Source organism: Delphinus delphis, chromosome 8 (assembly GCF_949987515.2).
Source record: "Delphinus delphis chromosome 8, mDelDel1.2, whole genome shotgun sequence".
Taxonomy (NCBI): domain Eukaryota; kingdom Metazoa; phylum Chordata; class Mammalia; order Artiodactyla; family Delphinidae; genus Delphinus; species Delphinus delphis.
Window position 1 is genome coordinate 87704288 of NC_082690.1, and position 22521 is coordinate 87726808.

At 40.9% G+C, this 22521-nt stretch overlaps 1 protein-coding gene across 7 annotated transcripts in view; it reads left to right on the forward strand.

Annotated features, from left to right (window-relative positions):
- TRIM44 (tripartite motif containing 44) overlaps nucleotides 1–22521 on the forward strand; it is a 119121-nt gene that overhangs the window by 66639 nt on the left and 29961 nt on the right. For 3 of the 7 annotated variants that reach the window (XR_009520403.1, XR_009520404.1, XM_060018718.1), the window contains exon 5: nucleotides 13313–13379. The exons of 1 other annotated variant lie outside the window; for it this stretch is intronic. Coding sequence is in view for 3 of the 6 variants with exons in the window: in XM_060018718.1 (XP_059874701.1) it covers nucleotides 13313–13379 (67 nt within the window). In the remaining 3 variants the exon portion in view is untranslated. Of the gene's footprint in view, nucleotides 1–7425; nucleotides 7634–12104; nucleotides 12263–13312; nucleotides 13430–22521 lie in introns of those variants that run through there. 3 more of the 7 variants (XR_009520402.1, XM_060018719.2, XM_060018720.1) reach the window with 3 other exon arrangements.

Here is a 22521-nt window from a genome sequence, read left to right on the forward strand (position 1 = left end):
TGTGACCTTGGGCAAGTCCTTTAACCTCCTTGCTTCTTTGTAGTCTGTTTTTACTTCCCTGTAAATACTAGCCTTTCTTTCCCCCACTCTGCACCCAGTTTTTTGGGATGTAAATACAGTGGAGGAATACAATCATATATTAAATATGTGGAGGAATACAGTCATATATTAAATATGAAATGAAAAGAATCTGCTTCTAGGTTCTGTAATTTGGTAGATTTTTTTGTACATTTCTCAATTTTGTTTCTTTAAACATTTTCTTGGGGCTATATACTAGGTACTCTTTTTCTCCCCTCTAAAATAACAATCATATATATGTTCTTAGATATGACATTTCTCTTCCTGATGACTTAGTTTGTAGAGATAAGAGAGGTCTAAGTCAGTGATATGCTTAGGTTTCTTTTGTCCTCCGATTGCAAATGTATGGTTTTGTTTTTACATTATCTTCATTTCAGAAGAACCTAGCTGGAAGCCAAAGAAAATGTCTCTGATACCTGTGACATAGAGTGGAACTGTCAGGGCTGTGTGTTATCCAGAAGTGGGGTTCCAACATCTAAGTTTGTCTTCAGTACAGAGAGTCTCTTAGCTGTCACATTTCCCTCTTATGGAGCCTGAGCTGACTTTGTTTTCCTCTGCTGATATGAATTATTTATCCTCTACTCACTCAGATGAAGGATGAAGCCATGCTATGCATTGTACTGCCTATCTATAATAAAAGCAAACCTTCTTCTGAAAGTAATTGATTTTCAGATATTTACCTGCGAGAGTCACAACTTTATTTTATTTTGTGCATATTGGCCTATAACCAGAGAATCCATTCACAGCTGGAAAAGTCAGCTGAGGTACCTCTAGTTTATTTCATCTGCCTCACAGTGGAAATGCCAGCTAGGAGCAGCCTGTATTCTGACATACACCTGCCTGCCTTTTCTGGCTTCATAATGCTAAGAAAAAAGGCCCAGTGGGAAGAGACCTGGATGTCACTTTCCATGGTGTGGTTTTATGCTAATCAACTTTTGTTTGCCATCCAATATGTAGTTATGATGCTTGACAGGCTAACCTTGTTTATGTCTTTGACCTCAGAGCTTATCAGGATAACATTTACCTCTAGGAGCTCTGTTTCCTAATCTCTTTAGCAAGAAAAATTGCAGAGGAATTTTTTCATTCATTTTCAATTGTCTACTGTGTTGCCAGGCCCCATGCTAGGCCTCAGAGATACGCAGATGAAAAAGACTTTGTCCCTGCATTTAAAGATATCAAAGTCTAGTTCAAATGAGAGAACTAAGTAAACAATTTCACATTTAGGTACAATATAATAATTATTATTATAATTATAAATTACTATAAGGAAGCATTTATTGATTGCCAACCATGTACCACGAAGTATTTTAAACATTTTTTATTTCTCACAACAGTCCTAACAAGTGGCTAATACATTATCTTCATTTCTCAGCCAAATGAGAAAACTGAGTTGCAGAGAGGTTATACATACACTAACGAGGTCACTCAGCTAAAAAGTGGTAGAGCCAGTAATTCAAATTCAAGTAGGCTGACTTGAGAATGTGGGCTCTTAACCACTACAGTATAAAGATTCTCTATAATAAATATGTTGGATGTAGAATAGGATACAACTAACTCAGGATAGAGAATCAGAAAAGATAGCATTTGTGCTGGACTTTGAAGGATGGGTGTAGGGGTAGGGTTTTGCAGATGCAAAGGGTAGGAAGGCCATACAAGCACAGGGATCAGCATTTCTAAAGGCTCAGAGGAATGAAAACGCATGTGCTATATGGGGAATGGTGAGGAGCTACATGACTGGACTGTTGGCAGGGGATGAGAAGAGGGAGGCTGAGTCTCCCTTGTACAGGGTCTTGTGTGTCATTTGAGGCACCAAAAGGTTTGTACCGTTTCCTGTTAGGCTTTACCGCTTGACTACAGCATGGTCCTATTCATAGAAGAAATGGATGGACTTTTGAATCTTATGGATCTCTTCCGGTAGTCACATCTCATGAGTTATGTGTAAATTGTTTGCTTTCTCTGTGCCTCAGTTTCTCCATCAAGCAGCACATTTTACTATACTTAAAGGACAAGTATTTTATGAAGCATTAAAAGTGTTCTCCTTTTGGGTTTCTTCTTTTATATGGAAAAGCAAGCAACTGGGATAAAGTAATTATAAAAGGAAATTGTTTGATTTTTATCTTATTTATACCTTGTTTTGACAGCTCCAGCCTTCCTCTAACTTACAATCAAATTTGGAGAGTAGATACCCAGTTCCTTCTAAATTGATGGAGATAAGGAATACTAAAGCACCAACATTTTCCAAATAGATTTAAGTCTACAGATATTTCTTAGAAACTAGGCAAAGAATTAAATTGATGTCACATTTGTCCCTGAGTTAGATCTGGTGCTGAAGAGCCTGGATGGAGCCTAGTTCTCTTCTTCCTGGTTTATCTTCGTAGCCATTTTGGACTGGCACTAAGCATAATAGATTTTAGGAAGTCAAAAAACTCCAGTCTGTGTCTTAAGAATAACTAAATTTGATGTCATTGGTTATGCCCTCCCTCACCTGTGGCAGCCACGGCAAAATGTTGTTAGTGGTGTCCTTTTCATTTTAGGAGAAATGTGCTGGTCTCTAGCATCTTCTCACTTTCTGTCAGTGAGAGGCAGGCAAGAGGTGAATAATTCCATTTCCCCAATAACTTCCAAGGAGCCTTCCTTTTTTTGTAAGTTCCATGTGGCTGAACTGCATTCACCTCTTTACCCGGAAACCCACAGCACGTGTCTGTACCAGATGTTGGGAGCAGAAGCGGGTGTGTTTTTTTGTTTTGTTTTAGGTTTTTTCTTTTTTCTTTTCAAGACGGTATGAAGTTTACAGTCATTGAGTGCAGGTTTCTTTAAAATTAGAACTGCAAGAAGGTAGTTTCAGAACATTGAGAAAGGTATCCAAAGGCTGTGATAAAACTGGGGTACCCTAAATGGTGAGGTCTTTGCCAAGGACCAATATTCAAGGGCCTGTCCTGTTTGGACCTAGGACCTACTATGAGTGGTTATAGGGTCATAAAAAAAAATACTTCTTTAGCCACAAGCAGACGTTTTAGGGAAGAAAAACACTTTCTTACATAAGTGCCTCATTCCCCCACTCCTTAGCACCACTACCAGTTGTTCCCTGTAGGTTGTAATGTGGTTGTAAAACAGAAAAGCATTTTGTTTCCTTGGTGAGTACATGTCTCCTTCCCCTCTGGTTCTATCAATTCTGTTTAAAGGGAAGTGAGATTGAGCATGAGAAAAACTGTACAGAGAGGGAGGGGCTGACAGAATTACAGAGAAGGTAGGCAAAGAAGCATTTCTCAGCTGTCCCTGGCTGCCAGATGCATCTTGGTCCAGATGCTGTGGGGCAGTGTGCAGTCTTATTCCATCTCGCAGGTATTGCCACTCAGACAAGAACCAGTTAAAACTGACCAAGCTGCCAACTTTGCCCTGACTTTCAGGGTTGTTCAGGGCTAGCAGCTAAACAGCTCTAATAGTGATACCTGCTTATGTGTCGAACATAAAATAGGAGCTAGACCTATGTATATTATTTCAAAGCTTAAAAAACCTGTTAAATATAGTTATTCTCATTTTCTTTTTACAGATGAGGAAATTGATATTATAAGAAGTTAAGTGACTAAGCCGTGGTCACACAGTTAGAAAGTAAGTCAGCCAGGATTAGAACCCAGATCTGTCAGGCTTAAAATTCCGTGCCTTCAACCACTACACTACCCTGCCTTTCTCAGGAGATGGAAGATTCACATCTTCCAACATCTTGGCTGGGAATAAGTAAAGTTAATGGATGGAATTGTGACAAGCCAACAGGGATTTGGCATTTTTATCAGAAAAATTTTTTTCATTTTCTTTATTGAGTGCCAACAAGCAGTTTGTATGAGACAGAAGTTGAGGTGGAACTTGCCAGGAAAATGCCTAAGGTGGAATGAATAGGAACTTCTCTCCCCAGACAGGTAAACGTTAGTTTGCTCCCTGGCTTTTGTGGAGCGGGCAACTGCCATCACCTCTTCTGAAAGAGCCACTGTTCACCCAGTGGCAGGTGCAGGCCAACTGTTGTCATGACAACAGCAGGAGAGGCAAGCAGTTTAATTCTAGAACTGATAATTAACTGGGGGTGGGGTGGAGGTGGGGAGAGAAATGGGGGGATAATTGTTTCAGAAGGGAAAACTTAGCAATTACCAGCCAGCTGCATAGATAAAAAGGCCAGGCACAGATGCTCCAGCCCAGTATGCCCCTGGGATTCAGCACTCATCCCCTCTGGTTAGGAATTTTTGATAAATGAAAATGAAGGGTCGAGTTCCCAGCCAATCAAGACTCTTTAAGGAACCAAATAAAGAAAGAGGAAGTTACATAACGCTGTAAAAAGAAATGCAGGGGACCAGATAAATGACTACCCTAAATGACATTACCGAGCCAGAAGCACTATCCAAACTGCAGGAAGAATTCACGCTTGGAGGTAAAACAGGACCCACAAGGCCTACCCATTGTGAGTTTCTGCTTCTGTGGTTGGAATGAGGGAGAGTGGCATATTAGAAAGAAAATAAAAAGAAGACTTGCAGAGGTGATGAACTTGTTTAGGTCCTTGATCATCACGGCTAGTAGTCTATCAGCCCCTCAGAGATTGCAATAGTGAACGTAAGCTAAGCATTCCGCATGGATCATCTATCTCATTTAAGCCTTACAGCCACCTAGGAGGACAGTGCTGTTGTTATTCTCATATCAGACTTAGACATGTTCAGCACTTTGCCCAAGGTAACAGAGCTACTAAGTCAATATACTGAGTCCTATTATCCTATTGATTTGTGTTTTTAAAATAAAACCTCTACTACTCTATGGGGAAGTCGTGGTCCCAATCTAGAATAATATCAGACTTAAGTAGATTAAACAGTTTACAATAAAAAGGAAAATAATATTTTTTCTAGTAGAATAAATGTAAGCTACAAAATAAAAATTACTAGATAAGCAGTGTTGGAGAATGTCCTATCATGTGTTTGAGATCTGTCAGACTCATAGTTCACAGGTTAGCCCTGTGTCTCAAGCTCTGACCAGATGAATAAGTGTGAGTCAGGATTTCTTCCTAACTTGTTCTGTGGCTCAGGGCATGTTAAGGCTTAGAAGAGGAGATGACATTACACAATGCAAAGTGACTGTCCAAAACTCCTCTAATGATATATTTTCACCAAACTTCCATGTTTTATGTATTGTTCATGGGGAAAATGCCACAGTGTATAGCAAGACCTCCCTGTATTCCAGAGTTATGTGTAATGTACACGTGTGTGTATGAGAGAGAGACAAAGAGAGAGTTGGTGGGGGAGAGAGAGAGAGGGGAAAGAAGGGAGGGAAGAGAGAAGGAGAGGGAGGAAGATTTTCCTTTAAAACAGCGAGTCTCAGTGAAAGGAGAAGCATGGTGCTCATTCAGCAGTATTTACAGATCACATACTTTGTTCCAGGCATTGTCTTTGGTGCTCAGAATACAGTTTTCCACAAAACATTCAAGGTCCATGCCCTCAAAGAACTTGCAGTCTAGAGTCTCAAGTAAGGATTGAGGAATGTAAGCGGTATGTAATTTAAAAACATTTTAAAGAAACCCATTACTTCTTCTGTTAAAACGTAATACAGGGAATAAAACTCGCCTAGTCCTTCTGGCTAGTAGGAAAATGTGTAAAAGATAGAATGCAGGAGAAGTATAGGTTGATAATCACTACTTAAAACTATGAGCTTCCCCTTGATTTTCCAGAGGTTTGACAGACTAATAAGTTGTTGTTGCCTTTGCAAGTGAAACAATTAATATCAAAATTTGGGAGCTCGACTGACACAATAATTATGCTGGAAAATGTAATTTTGTCTGCATAATGGAAGTGGGATCATTTCAAGAAGATCTCATTAATGTGCTGTTCATCTACAAAGAGCAATGTAACCTTTCTCTTATTAGATTAGTGCAGGGTCATGATGCAAAAGGCGGTTGGAATAATTCTCAGTCTTGTTCTAAGAAAATAAATTAAGCACTGACTAGGAGTCTAGATATGGAAATCAAAATCATTGAAGACAGAAAAACAATGTAGCCACTCATTCTGAAATTGACATAAGCTCCTTTCATTTCTGTAGGTTTCATTCCATTTAGCCATTTATTTAACAAATTATTTCCAATGTCTGCTATGTGCCAGGCAGCGCTAGGTGTTGCAACTATCATAGAAATCAGAACCAAAAACGGTCCCTTTTTTCACGGTGCTTACTATATAGTGATTGGTCTCTCCTCCACATTTCAGGGCCATACATCTATTCTGTGTCTGCTCAGCTCTCCCCAAGCTTAAAGAATCAGCACCCTACTGAAAAGATGCATGTCATGTGCAGTTATAAATGGAAATCCCCCAGTGCAGAGCCTTCCCAGGTATATTAGACTGAACACTGATTGAGTTGTTGACTTAGTCTTTTAAACTAGGGTTCCGTGGTCCAATAAGTCTGGCAAATGCTGCTTATTTACTCACCTCTTGGAGTTCCACAGTACCATGGTATAATAAAGTCTTCGAGCAGTCCTGTGATAATGAGACTTATTTACTTTGTTTAACCCAGCATTTCCAAACTTATTGACCATAAGGATCCTTTAACCCCTATCACGTAAATATCCTTTAGAAACAGTGTTCCTCAATGGATGTGGCTCATCGTCCACTAGATGTTGAGACCTACTGCTGATGATTTGCCATCTAGAAAGAGAGTATAAGAAATGTAAGGCAATATATAGTAAGAGTCCACATCTCTTAGGTTGAAATCTTGTTGTACTCCAAAAAGCTAGGTCTTCTGAACCATTTCTCTACTGTTATTGAGGTAATTTATGTCTAATACAAATGGGAGTGTAGCTATCAGAGGTACAAATAATTGAAACTGGTACAGATTCCTGGCAAAAGAAAGTCTAGAGAGGGCCACTGGGATATTTTTTTTTAATTGAAATGAAAATGAATCTTGGATGTCCGTGATTCCATTCAAAAATAAAATAGCCATCATAAATAAGTTTTTTGTTCTTTTCGTCTTAATAACATAATTTGTGTCATTTTTTAACAATAAAAAAGTTTTAGTTCCAGTGTATACCAAGCACCCAGCACATTGCCTAGTATGGAGTAGACCCTCAGATATTGGTTGAATGAATGACTGAAACAGACAGTGACGAGGAACATTACTAAATACAAAGCAATACAGAAAAATATCATTTTTCCTATTTTAAGTCAGTGTATAAAGTGGGCGTATCCTTCTGTTACATGACAGTGCCTCTTACATCTAATAGCTATCATATGCCTACCACAGGTTGGGGGAACTAAGAAAAAATATATATAAAAGTACTTTGCAAACTGTTAAGTGCTGCATCTAAGTAGTTGTGTTTGTTTCTTTTACCAGTGGTCATGGAGGTGCTCAGCATTCTGTGTGTCAGAAATTTCCCTGATATGACCAGGCCCTGATGCCAAGTGGATTATACGCCAGGATCGCAGTATTCTGACTTACAGACCAAGAGAGGAAGGCAGTAAGACTAGGATGTCAGGCCTTTGATAGTACTTCTCTGTCCCTCAGTTTTCTCATCAGTCATCTAGCACCCACTCTGTCTATATTAAGGATCAAATGCGATAACCTACATGAATGATAGTAAGGTATGCAAATAAGAAATGCAAATGATGCCCTATACCCTTAGAAAGTATAAGCATTAAACAAGCAAAACAGAACTGGGTGATATAAAGTTGTCTTTTCATAATGTTATTTGTTAAGACATAATTGTGTTTGTAACCTGAGGTTCATGTATGAGTCATTTAAACAAATATTTATCAGCAATAACAAAGGAAACAGGAAGATTACCCTTGATTCAGCACCTTTACAATTTACAGGGTGTACACAGACATCTCATTTCCTTATTTGAGCAAACCTGAGAGGTGGTTTTGCTATCCCCATGTTACATAGATGAGGAAATTGAATGAGAGTAAGTGACCTGTCCAACGTGGCCCAGCTAGAGCTAGGAGTGGCAAGAGTCAGGACTTGGAGTGACGCCTTCTTGTTATACATCCTGTGCCTTTGCTCTCATAGCTGCTTTTGTTCAAAACATAACTCGTTCTCCTCCCTCTCCAGCATGCTTCTGACCTTGACTTCTCCTTTGCAGTAAATGGCATCATCTTGTCTCAGGCCAATAACCTAAGAGTCATACTCAATATCTCTCTTTTCTTCACATTGCAAATCCAATTAATCAACAAATTTTGTCAGATTTACCCTCAACTATAAGGACTTCTCACCTCCACTCCCTCACTGTACCGGTCCGGGCCACGTAATTTCTCTCCAAGAATTCTACTGTCGTTCCCTCATTGCCACTGTTACTCATCCTTCCCCTCACTGTAACCCCTCCATTCCATTATTCACATAGATGCTAGAATGATCTTTTAGGATACAAAGGAAGTCATGTAATTATTCTATTTAGAATGCTCCAGTATGAATTATATCATGTCTGGAACTTGCTTCAGAGTAACCTGGGGGGAGGAGGACCGATAAAGTCACACAAGATGAGATTCCCACCATCCTCACATCTGCTGCTCACCCCACTGCTCACTCCAGCTATGCAGCTTTCTTACTCTCCTTCAGACAGAGGTCACATTCCTTCCTACTTCAGGGCCTTCGTGCTTGGGTTCCCTTCCACCTGATGCTTATCCCCAGATCTTCACATGGCTCCTTCTCTCACATTATCTAGGCCTCTGCTGAAATGTTGCCTCTTCAGACCTTCATTCCTTCCTTACCTGCTTTGGTTTTCTGCATATACTTGTCACTGCATGAAAATGTATTTAACTTATTATTTTCTTTCTTCCCCACTAGAAAATAAATGTTATGAGGGTAAAAGCTTTGTCTTTTTCACCACTGTACTGTTAGTGCCTAGAACATTATAGGGACTCAGTTAATTTTTGAATAAACAAATAGCTACGCAAAACCTGTTTTCAAAGTTGTAGAGAGAACCCTCGTTTGGAATAGGAAAACCTTAGATTCACTTGATTATATTCTCAGTCTGTCACCTTGTGCAGGTCATTTACCTGCAGCTGTTATTTGTGAATCTGCGTTTGTTATCCACCAACAGCCTGTGAGTTTCTGAATGGCAGCATCTGTACTTGATTTTTCTTTATCTCAGTAGTAGGCATAGCAAGTCTGTTACACTATTTGATAACTATATACATGAGCAGTACTTTGCTGTGTTCCAGACTTGGAAAATGACTGACCAGGACTCACGAATCCTTGGCTCTTCTTTAGATAATAATGATCATGGCCATAATAGCGAACACTGATTGAGGTCTTGCTGTGTGCCAGGCACTTTTCTAAGAGTGTTACGTTTCATGAGTTCATTTAATCCTTATAATAGCCCCATGGGGTAGAGGCTGTTACTATCCCCATTTTCCAGGAAAGGAAAATTAAACACAGAAAGACCAAATAATTTGCCCAAGATCACATAGCCAGTAAATGATAGAGCGCCAGGGTTTGAACCAAAGCCATCTGGCTGTAGAGTCTGTATTCTTAGCCAACTCTCTCTACTGCCTTCTCAAATCACCACTGTAGGCTTACACTGAGGTAGGTAGGTAGGTAGATAGGTAGATAATTTAGTAAATAAATATTAAAAAAATAAAAGTTCACCCATGTACACCTGCTCTAATGAAGGGTTTTAATTTAAGTATTCCAGGCTAGTTTCTTTGCTCTTTTCACTTAAAGCTACACACATGCCCTGTCTGCTCTGTTTGAGCCTTCTGAGAAGGGTAGGGCTGCAGCAGTGAGAGCTTTGGATGGGGCAAACTGTGCACTCAGGACTGTGGAGAGATTTGGGCAGTGCTCTTTCCCTGTCCTTGGCAAGTGAAGGGCTGCAGAGGTGCTTTCATGTCAGTGGCCACCCTTTCAGCTGCAGACTTGTGTGCCTTGTCCATGATGAGGTTGGAGAACAGCGGCCTGTCTGAGCCAGCAGTAGTGCAGGCTGCTTGCTGTCTGGAAAAGCAGGGTGCAAACTCAAATGTGTCATCCTGAGATAGTTCCCAAAATAAACAGATTTTTTGTGCTGACTCTTGCTTTTCTAACTGAGGCCTGACTGTTTCCTCTTTCTTCCCTTAAAACAATCTTTCTAGAAGGCATTTCTCTTCCTCCCTGCCTTTGAGTGATAGGGCTGACATCTGGGAAGAAGGAAGTGATCTACTCCTTCAAAAGTTATATCTCCATCAGACCTGAAAGCTGTTTAAAATTCAGTCTTTGCCTCTGGAGCTCTTGAGTCAAGGTGAGGAGTGCTCAAGCCAGCCTTCTGACTCCTTGAGAACTGGAAGTAAAGGGTGAGCTCTTGTCCTGAATCAACCATCATCAGTCAGTAAAGAAGTCTTTAGGAGGGAATCTTTGCCTGCAACCAGGGGGAAATGGCAAAGGATAGTCAGAAGATTATATGTGTGTACTACCCCATTATATATAAATAAAGGACTTGCACATCATGGATTCTGGTATCTGAGGGGCATCCTGGAATCAATTCCCTGTGGATATCAAGGCATGATATAGTATATGAAGTAATCAGACAGCTTTAAGATAATACGTAATTAAAAACTGAATGTGTATTTTAGACTCCAGCAGTTTTAAGAGTTCTCAGAATTAGTGTGATGCACTGGTTAAAGAATATGGGCTTTGGGGTCAGAGGTTCTGGGTCTGAATTCCAGCCTCATCACCTACTAGCTATATAACCCTAGCCCTGCTATTTAAATTCCTTAGGCCTTGCTTTTCTCATCTGCAATAGGAAGATGATAATAGTATCTAAAATAAGATTACTGTGAGGATTAGTGAGATCATTCATTCAGTTAAAAAAAAATCTTCCGAGTGCCTTCTTTGAGCAAGGCCCTGTTCTAACTGCATGGGTACGTAAGTGCCCCTGAAATCTCAGTGACAACAAACATTTACTTCTCTCACATACTGCATGTCCACTGTGGATCAGCTTCAGCTCTGCTCCCTTCTCCTTCATTCTAAGGCAAAGGCTAAAGAGCAGCCCCTGCATGGGACATGCTGGCAAGGGGAAAAGAGCAGGGGCAAAACGGTGCAGCCCACGCCAGTGAGCAGGGGATCACTTTTGAGGCAAGTGAGAAGTGACTTCAGATCGAGAGAAGAGTCCCGAAGGTCCACAAGATTAGAATATCGTTGCTGTGATCCACATGAAAGATCTTGAAGTTCTAGGATTCTAGGCTTGGATTAGAACAGTAGCAGTGGGGAGAAAAGAATAGGTGGGGGAAACGTGGGTTTGGGGACTGGAGAGGACTTAGTGAGTGGCTGTATTTGAGAAATAAAAGAGAAAGATCTAAATCAAGAGCGCTGGCTTCCAAGCCTCGCTTTGCTGCTACTTAGTTATATAAACTCAGGCAAGTCATTGAACCTTCTGGGCTTGAGTTTAACATTTATAAAATGAAAGACCTGAATTTGATGTGACCTCTGAGGTTCCCTCTAGCTCTATCCCTCTCTGGCGCTAAGACTCTGGAGTCTTTGTCTTAGGAGACCACAGACTACTGGGAGTGATGCTAATGGGAGGGAAGGTTGACTTAGAGAGAAAGATGTTATAATGACTCCAGTTTGCATTTGTCTCAGCCCATTGGGTTGTGTGCCTTTCCTCTTTGCCTTTGCTCGTAGGTCACTTTCTCCTTGAGTTTGTTGTGAATCCAAAAAGGAGATAGAATTTATTTTTCATCTCCAAAGTGGGGTCCTTGGGAACACATAGAGCCTTGAGGTCATGGGACTAATGTAGCCTTATGCACAACGTTTCTCCAGCATCTTTTGGTATCCTGACATCTTTCTACACTTCTTCCAGTGTATTTCATGTTATGATAATACCTTCACAATGTCAGCCTGGGTGTCTGAAGAGAAACCTTATCCTCACCCACCACATACCACATATGCACAGAATCAGAAATTTCTGCCACTCTTCCTCCCTCTCAAGGGAATGCTTCTGCCTCTCTTTTATCCTTTACTCACTCCTTCCCTTGGGAAGAGGAGTAACTTGGCTGATTGGTGAGAGTCTGGTAGTCATTTGGCCTCTCTTCTCTGTTGTGCAGGGTTAATGTGGTAACAGTCACTGCATTGAAAAAAAACAACATGGCCGTATCTTTCTTCTCCTTTGCTTCTTGGATCACTTGATTCAGGCAGGATGGACCTTCCTTGCCCTTTGCTCTCCATAAGCAGATTAGGAAGGAATTGTCTCTCCTGGTCCCAGGTAGGTCTTTGTTCCAACTTCTCCATCAATGACTAGATGAGTAAGTCAAGTTGCTCCTTCCCTGGGATTCAGATAACTTTAATTTAGTGGGAGAGGTGGCAGGAGGCACCTACTGTAGCCTTGAAATCTCAGCACTCTACTTTATTATTTGGGTCTCCACTAAAAAAAGTAGTACCTTGATCATAGTTTAGCTTCTTAAGTCTCTGCTCTCCTTGTTTGAAAGTGGAGAATACACAGTGAACAAATGACACCATGGGTTCTTCAGCAGAACCCTTTCAGCATCACCTCACACTTGCTAATGGCTTCCTATCCCCCTCCCTCAGCTTTGCCAGTAGGAAAGTACAGTTATTAAAGAGGTGAGTGTTTCACCGTGCATCATAAGAAGTAGTTTACAAAGCTGAGTTGCCAACAACCCGTGTCTGCTTGTCCCATTAACTTTGTTTCCAGGAAACTCAGTCCACCTCTATATCCTGGCATTTTAACCACTTCAGCCAAAATGCTGGATTCAGCACTTTTTTCATGTGGTCATTTTAGTTAAATTTTCAGTATTAAATTAATGGTACAGTCTGAGCTCACCAAAGATGAGAGCTGTACTTAACAGTTTGAGGTGTTTAACCTCCTTCCTATCCCCAACTCCATGCAGTGTTTTGCAATGCAACTTTTCAGCAGGTATTTAAATTTTGACATGCTTTTGGTACTTTTTTTGAAACTAAAATTATAGGCTAACTCAGTTGAAATGGTTAAACACAATTTGTGTGCGTAGTTGTAACCTCAGTTGATTTGTTACAAAAAATTTTTAATCTTAATTACTGTTTCCAGGAAGTCTCCCATGAGGCAAAGTTAATGAGCCTTGATTTATTCCACCAGCTTGTAAGTCAGACACTGTGCGAGGCACAACAGGGTTAAAGAATGAGCCATGGGCGCTGCCCTCAAAGCACTTGTAGTCCGATTGAGAAATGAGCAAAGAATTATAATATACCAGTGTGAGAACCCACATAGATGTGTGAAGTGCAATGGGAAGCAGAATAAAAAGTAACTAATTCTTCCTAGGGAATCAGAGAAGATTTCACAGTTGTTGACCCATTTGAACCAGTACCCTGAACAGAGCTATACAGCAGTAAGTTGATTGATGGCAGGTGGAGAATGGACATCATAATTGTACACTCTGTGAGTAACAAGGGAATTTTGAACTGTGGTTTGCGAGGGGAAAGTATGTACTGTATCACTGTTTAAGTCCTCAGCATTGTGCTTTATTTTATAAGAAGAGAGCTTTGCCAACCTTAATCCTTTTCGTTCTAAAAAGAGTATAGATATCTAAAAAGAGTATAGATATAATGGAAATAAACTTGGAGTATTTTGAGGCAGCCATAATATAGAGTCTTTTCAACTTTGAAGACTCATTCATTCATTCTCTCCTCTCTTTCTGTATGATCTAAAAGAAAGATTTGATTTTTTTTTAGCCATTTCTTACTCTTTTAGTTGTTCTGTGATATAACTGTGGCTCCTGTTTCTTATTGTATTAATCAGAGACTATTTGATTGTAAGGAACAGAAATCCACCCACACTCGCTCAGATAACACAACGGGGTATGGAAAGGACATGGTGCATTTCACAGGACCCAATCAAAGGAAGTACTTCTGTACCTGATGGGCATAGGCGTGGGAATTGGTTAAGACCAGAAGTTGCTCTCTCAGTCTCTGTTCTTTCTTTGTCTCTTTCTGCTTCCTGCTTTACTCTCCACCCCACAGAGTAGCATCCTCTGTTTGCTTTCCTTATAATTTCAGCTTGTCCTGGCAGCGCTTTGGCCCCTGCTATATAGCAGTTTTCTGATGCAGGATTCAACATTGCCTCACCACAGTCCCAAGAGAAAATATAGCCAATTCATGTCTATTAATTAGCTGCCCTTGAGTTAGGTGGTCATGCCTGTCTAGTCAGTTACTGTAGGAAAGGTTGGGGGGCAGGGAGGCCGAGGAGTCATGTGGTTTGTAGGGCTTCTCTTCTCCCAGGTGGGGGCAGGCCAGGAGGGTAAATTGGAAAAGGTAAGCACAATTGAACAATGTTCTGCTCTGCGACCCTACAGAGGCAAGCTAGTGTGTAATCTAAGATGACAATTTAGTTTTTCTTAACACAGTTTTTTATAGTTAGACAACAGAGTGCCCCTAAGTGCCTGTATCTCTTGTTCATCCCAGAACAAGTTCCATTTCTTATACACCTAGCACTTCACAGATAAACAGAATAGTGCTCACTCAACTAGCACGTGGCTCCTAACAGCACCCCTGTTTCTCATTTGCTGTGGCCTCTTATAGGTCGGGTTAATGAGAAAAACCATGAATTTGAGGTCACTGGAGTTACTTCCGCCTCTTACTAATTTGGTCCATAAACTAGTTTGGTCCATAAACTAGTTCCAACTTCTTAGAACCTGTTTTCTGATTCACAAAATGGGGCTGACGTGTGCCTCCCCAGCCTGGGTGCTTGTGAGGAGCACATGATAAATGTGTGTTGAATGATTTTGTGAGAATGATTTTGTGAATAATAAAATCGTATAGTGATGAGTTCAGTTATTAATACATATGTTAGTGGTGGCAACAAAGATGCAGTTTTTTTGTTAGTTAGCAAGAGGTACTAAGGCGTAGACCCTCTGGCATCTGCTCACCTAAGGCAGGGCACGACTTTAGGCAAGACTCATAAACACACCAAGTTTCTGGTTCTCCAGCTCTAACTTCGGGCTGTCATCAAGCACTTGGAGTTCCTTGGATGAAAGGTGTAATAGAAGGTCATAGGTGTGCTCCTCCTCCATCAGTGTGCATGTCATCATAGCTCCTGTTCATGATAGATGACCTTTTGTTTTGTTCATTTGTGAGCTGGAACTATTTTAATCATCATAATGGTATTAAGTGGGCTGTTACCTGGGCTGCTTCTTTTAATTAGATGGTGACGGTAAGAGAAAAACATGGATCACAAATTATTCCCATTTTGCAAATAAGTAAAAGATGCTAAATAATTTATTGACCTTCACTCAGCTACTAAGCTGGAGAGCTAGGATTCAACCCAATTCTGTTTGACTCCAGTTCCCACGTTTTCCCACTATGCCTCACTGTCACCAGATCTTAGAAATCTACATGTTTAATTTCTAACTGGGCTCTTCAGACCCCAGAAGGATCTATGAAGATAGAAATAAAAGTCTATGAACTATTTTCAATATTTCAAAACTTATAGTGGGAAATCTTACATTTAACTGCAACAGGGCAGAGTTATGTTAGCTGTTTTCCCCCATGGTGACCTAATTTGTCAGTTATTGATTATTTAATTCGTGCAAGAAAACTAATTAAATATTCAGAAACGTTGTATGTTAGACAGAGTTTCAAATTCTGAAACCTTTGGAGGGTACGTGGGGATCCTTGGTGATGAAAAGATTATGAAATATAGTCTAATTCAAAAACCGCAAACTGATGGGTCATCAGTCAAATCTAGCCTAAGGATATGTTTTGTTTGCCTTATAAAGTATTTTTTTGAATTTATGAATTACTGACCAGCATTTAAAAATTGAAAGATTTCATGTCAAAAAGCAGATTTTTTTCAGCTTCTTTTGGAAATTCAAAATTTCTGACAATACTGGATCTATATTTACCCATGACATTGACCAGCTGGCTCCTTAGATGGGGTATGTACTTTGCAATTTACCAGACTCCACCTGGCCCAATTTATTCACTTCATTCATTCATATTACCTACTAGGCCCCTGTAAGCATTTGAGTCTCTAATGCCCAGGCTAATCCAGTCTCCTCATTTTGTTGCTTGGTTATAGAGTAAAACCCATTCTCTAGCTATAATCACTCACACATTTTGTACCCTGTACAGTTTTGTGTCTTGGGCTTCTTCTTAAGGTCTTTCATGCAAACTTGTCTATTTGACTCTACTACATCTTTGCAAACAGGAGCCACATTCTCATTATTGTTTAAGGGGGTGGAAATACAAAGAAGAATAAGATGGAGTGCCTACCGTGAGAAAGGTCATGTCGTCTAGCCTTGTTTCTTTTTAATTCAGGAATGTATCTAAGACCCTGATAAGTACCAAGTGTATTTTCAAGACCTGCTTGCTAGAGTATTGTGAAACAGAATGGGGTTGGTGTCAGAAAGACCTAGGTTAAAGTACTAGCCACCATTAATTGTCCACATAAGCAATTTATGTAAACTCCTCAGTTTAGCTCTCTTGTCTGTAAAATGGGGATAATCATAATGCCCGTGGGGTGACCTGATGCTCATAAGGGGTTTGGCACAGTGTTTAACATTTAATAACTGCTAGGATATAGTAACTCTTACTACTAGGGCTAAACATGCAATTGGCGCTCAGTTCATGCATGTTGAGTTAACAAATGAATGGGTAGAATAAATTGAGTGTAAGGAATTACATGAGTTCAAACAAGTAAATATCTATCAAAGAAGATGTCACCAGAAGTTTCTCTAGCAGGCCTGGAGACCACAAATTTTTGATGGCTTTGAATGTGTGCTTTTGATGACACTACAAGAAGCACACGTTGTGGCAGGATCAGTACCCAAAGCTCTTTAAAACAGATTTATAAGCTTACCTCTGTGAAATAACATCAGCCTCAGTTTAATGTAAGTTGATGTAAGGTTGAGAAGAGAGGAATAAATTTCTAATAATCTTTCAAAGTAGACTCATGCTCAGTGTTTTGAGAATATACTCAGGACTTCAAAATTGGCCTGTGGGCTAACCTCCGTGATACAGCAGGTTGACATTATCTCCGTGAAGAATCGTCGCGGTTGCTAAGGTGACTGCTAGAATGGGAAAAAGCATTAGACCACTTTCCTGTGGCTCCTGGACTACTTCCTCTTTTTACAGCCTTAAGGGACAGGCAAAGGGGGACTAACTTATTTACTATGTGCCATCGCTGTCTCATTTAATTGTTATACTGATCTTCTGAAACAATTTACCATTCAGATGACAAAACTGAAGCTCAGAGAGAGTAAGGGACATGTTGCAATTAGTAAAGTGGCAGAACCAGAACTCTAGCTCTTTCCGTAACTCCACATAGCCTCCCAAAGCTAACCTCACCACCTCTAAGGATTCATGATAGCCCTCAACCCCATCTTCATCCTCACTCCCAAAGGGAAACTCAAGTAAAGGGCAGCAAAATGGATTCACTGAGTGAATACACACTGTCCATTTTCTTCTTATTCATTTTCAACACAGTTTATTAAGCACCTATATTATGCCAGACACAGCTCTTGTTGCTGAGGATACAGGGCGAACAAGACAGATGAGATCCCTTCTCTGGTGGAATTTAATTCAAGTGGGAAGAGATAGACAAAAAACTTGTAAACCACTAAATAAAGAAAATAATTTCAGATAGCAGTGTTAGAAAGGAAATGAAACAGGGTGACTCGATAGAAGGGAGCTGGGGAGAAGAAGCTGCTACAGATAAGGTGTTCAAAGAAGGGCTAAGGAGGTCACTTTTCAGCTGAAACCAGACTGAACAAAGGGGCCAGCCAAGCAAAAATGGGCATGGTGAACATCAGAGGCAAAGGGAACGGGAGTTCAGACTTGAGGCTGGCCACTGGTGACTGTCACAGGGAGACCACTTCACCTTTTAGACTTTTTTTTAATGTAATGTGCCTAATAATAGAACATGTTTCTGATTTATAATCTGAATCATAATGCATTTTTCTGGATATTTTGCAATGGGATTAGTAATGTTACTTCAAGAAGGCTGTGATCTATATAAGTAATGGAGACAAGCTGGCTTTATTGGAAGAGAGAGGACACGAGAGTTTACATCTGTTTCCTGCTGGAGAACCACGTACTTTAGGCTCAGCCTGAGGACCTGCACACTGTGCGTCCAAGGATGGTAAGGACACAGATATGGCAGAGACAGCAGGACGCCTCCAGAAGCTCCAGTCACACAGACAGAACTCAAGACACCTAGGAAGGGAGCTGCTGGATGGTGTGAACATTTATTTTGGTGCCAAATAACATTTATTCCCAGGATGTCTTTGGTTATCACAAGGGTAAATTCTAAAACAACAAGGAAGGAAATAAAATTAGTTTTGTGTAGATAAGTATGGACTCAATAAATATGCAGCAGAAAATAATTTAGGAGGCTGGAATAAGGGAATGTCATGAACTCAAATAAGGATCAAGTGGAATGACTGAAAACGGTAAATCACTGTCTAGACCTATGCTTTCCCAACCTAGGTACCCTGAAAGTAATAATAGGAATTAGAAAGCTATTTGCAGTGTTTCAAAAATATGAATGGATACTAAGGCTACACAGGCTATCATTTACCTCATGCCCTTTCAGGTCATTCTTTCGTTGTTTTATTCAGTATTTCAACAAATCCTTAATGAGTTATCTACTGTGTGCCAGGTATTATGACAAGTGGTACGAAATTTTTTAAATGGCTAAAATAGGTATCCTTGCTGTTGAGACATTTTAAGCAACTGGTGGAGCAAAGAGACAAGTAAACGGATCATTACAAAGCAGTGTAACGTGCACTGATAGGGGTGGTATGGAGGCTTTGAGAAGTCCAAAGGGTGGGAAAAATGTGAGGGATAGGGTATTGGAAAGCTTCCTAGAAGAGATACTACTAAACCTATGCTTAAAGGATATATATAAATTAGCCAGACGGGTCCAAGGGAATGAACTTCTTGGCAGAGGGAAGATTGTGTACTTTATATATATGGGGCTTTTAATACTCCGGAGTACTTAATGCACTGTATTGGAATTGTGCTCAGCTTTGAGTAAGAGAGAACTCTGGTATCAGTAGCTTAAGCAAACAAAGGTTTATTTGTTTCACATAATAAGTGTGGAGGGAGGTGACTGCTGGCTTTGGTTCAGTGGCTAATGATGCCAGTACTGCCATGTGCCTCTGAGACTCCCTGGGCTTTTCCTTCGTGATTGTTGCCTTATGATTGAAAAAGGGCTGCAGCTTTGGGTGTCATATCCACGTTCAAGCATGGAGAAGGGGTCAAAAGAAGGGCCATGTCTGTATTAATCAGAAAAGTAAACGCTTTCCCAGCACACAGCCCCCGCCCACCACCGGAAGACTTATCCTTCTGTGTCAGGCTTGAACTGGGCTCCTTCCATGTCCGCATCCCGCCACTGCAGTACAGGCTCGGTATGCACATATTTAACCCTTCCACACTCCAGAATAGAACGCAGCAGGGAGAGTGAGTTGAGAATGACTAAGTCAGCCAATCAATAGTATATGCCAAACATTCCATTTCACTTGCTCTTCATAATAAGCTCACGCAGTAGGGAGAGCAGGTGTTATTAGCTCCACGTTGCAGAAGAAGAAACTTGGATTTGGAGATTCAGAGAGCTAGATGATGCCTGAAATCACAGCGCTGTGCATTTATTTCGTGATAACCAGAAGAAAAAGGAAAGCTAATGTTGATCATATGCTTATTACCACCAGAGCAGCTGAGCACTTTACATATGCTCTCTCATGTCCTCCTCATGCAGTCCTGTGAGGTAGCTCCTCCTTTTAAAACTGAGCAGTCTGGATATTGACATAACTAAGGGGGTATTGACATGACTTGCCCCAGGATCACACAGCTGGCATATAGCAGAGCCAGGATTCAAACCTCAGTTCTCCAGAATGTCAGCCAGATGCCCTTCTTGCCTCTCCTGCCTTTAAACTATCATAACTCTCTTCCCGTGAATCCAGTGGATGTGCCGTCTCACTGACATTGCCCAGACCTCACCCCCCCGTGCCCCTCTTACTCCTTTTATTTGACCCACTCCTGTTTCTTCATTATTGCTTTTATGGACACAGAATCCAGCAACACATTATTTCAAATGTCCTCCATTAGGAATGCATTTCCTGTCACTGTAATAGCACCGACCATAATGAATACATTTTGTTATCTGTGTAGATGTCACTGGTGTTTTCAGTGCTCCATTCTAATTTATGTGGGTAAATGAATAAAGTATTGCCCAGGCTCCCATTACTCCAGAGAAAACGAGGGATGCCCTGTGTGTGTGCATATGTTTTTGCGTTCATGCAGCAGATAGGATGTTTGGGTCAGAATGAATTGTGCACCAGAAGTGGGAGTCAGGCCCTTTCCTGGAAGGGCACGTTGGAAGTAATGTGCTGTGCACATCAGCAAACCTGCACAAGCAGGTTTCCTTAGGAATAGAAGGGCCTACTTAATGGGCACAAATTACAGTCAGGTGTTGTTAGAAAGGCAGAGGGAAAGCCTTGCTGATTGAGGGAACCAGGTTTGGGGGTACCCCAAGATCTTCTTGCCTTCATGTGCACAGCCAGCGAGGTTGATATGCTTGGTAACAGCAAATCACCCCATCAGTCAGCCACACACGGTCACAGCCTTTTTGACTTTGAGGGTAAATAGTGAGGCCAACCAGGGAGCAGAATGTGCTCAGTTTGGGTTTAGTTATGTGACCTGATCTTTATGATGAGAGTCTGTCTATGAAGTAGAGGGATGGTAACTAGTCACAGAGTCTGAAATGCCAGACTGTGGCAGAATGTAGCCCCTTCGTGCAGAGAGGGTGGGGTATTCAGCTATGCGAGAAAGGAGAAACGGCCTCCCCTATGTTTGAAACAATATGTAGGCCGTAAGGTGCCAGACATTTAGCCTGCAGCCTGCAGGGGGTTCTTGGGGTGATATCTTTTTAGATATATCTATGACAAACATATCCTTTCCAAGACTTGGGATCTTAGCCCTTAAAGGGTACCTGGAAGATAACCTGGGAGGCCCAATATTGTGAGTCCTCATTCGAAGTTTCTAGAAATTAAAAGGAGGTGATGTGGTGGTTTACAGAATGTAAGAGTATCCTAAATTTCTGTAAAATCCTACATTTTTATACCACACCTATTCCAGCTAAGTCTTTTAGATATGCAGGAGTTGCCCATTAATAAAAATTGGTTACTCAGTTTAGGATTACTGACTCAGTGATTGCAAGGCAAATTAAAGGAGTAGAGGTTGCAAACTGAATTTAGAATGGGTATGGGTGTGTGCATGTGTGCTTGTGTGTTTGTACACACATTTGCAGTATGCAATCCATTAGGGGGTCTGGAAATGTTTGGTTTTGCCTTTAACAAAAAACGGCAAGCAAGACTAAAATTTCGCTTGGGGGAGAGCAAAATGTCTTTCTAGGTCTCTAAGTAATCTTACATCTCACCAGCTTTTTATTGCTGAAAATCTCTATCAAAAAACTAGGCTGTGGAATTTCAATGCCTGTCCTTCTTTGTTTCCTCTGAGTCTCTGGAGGTTTAATTTTTACATACTGCATCACCTGACTCTTCTGTCAATACCTGAAAGACAGACTTGAGAGAACTAGTTTCCCCAAATCTACCTACAGATATAAGCCCAGTTAAGACCAGTGCAATAACCTTAAAGAAGTTATTGTTCTTTCCTTCCTTCATGCCAAAAAGCTACTAGCACTTGTCCTATACTGAAAAGCCCACTATTTTACAGGAAGTTCTGTAGAACCAAATATACTGTTTGGGGGATTAGTTAAAACGCAAATGTATCTAGCTGTGAGTTGAATCTCTGAGTCCCAAATTCTCCATTCTTGCAAATTCAAATGACTGGAATGGCTTGCTGTATCCTCTGAAAGAAAAGCGGTAAAACAGTTAAGAGAAAAATCGTTCACCATTTCCTCAGGGCCAGTGATTTGAAGCACAGTTTACTTTTGCCCTGGGGCAGGGTTTAGTCTTGCTTCAAACCTAGAAAGCCTTTCTGAAAGGGGTGCAGAAATGAGGATGCAGATAGAAGCTGTCTCCAGCAGCAGTGGCTTCAAGTTTCCATGGACAGAGAACAGAAGAAGATGCAGTTTACCACCAGAGCAGCTTTGAGTACAGGAGATTAAAACCCACCAAGAACCTCTGGGTCTTTGTGCCCCTGTTGGGGTCAGAGTGAGGAGCAAGGGCGAGGACACAGCGTCAGCCTGATTCTCCTTCAGTTTGCTGCTCCCTGCTCGATTAAGATGGCTGGCAAGCCAGGGAACCAGCCTGAACTGCCCTCCCCAGGATTTGCCCATCTTAAGAGAGTTCCTCTAGCAAATGGGCCTTCAGGGGACTATATAATTAGAAGCAAAGCCATTTGCATTAATTCATCCTACACATGTCTTTCCCCTCCTGAAGTGCTCAAGGTTCCTGCCATATGTGTATATAGCCTAAGTTTCTAGTCTCTAAATACCTGTGCTTATAGTCTGCTCTAAGATGACTGAACAGAAAGGGAGAGGACCAGCCCCAGAGACAATATGTCTCTCTTTCT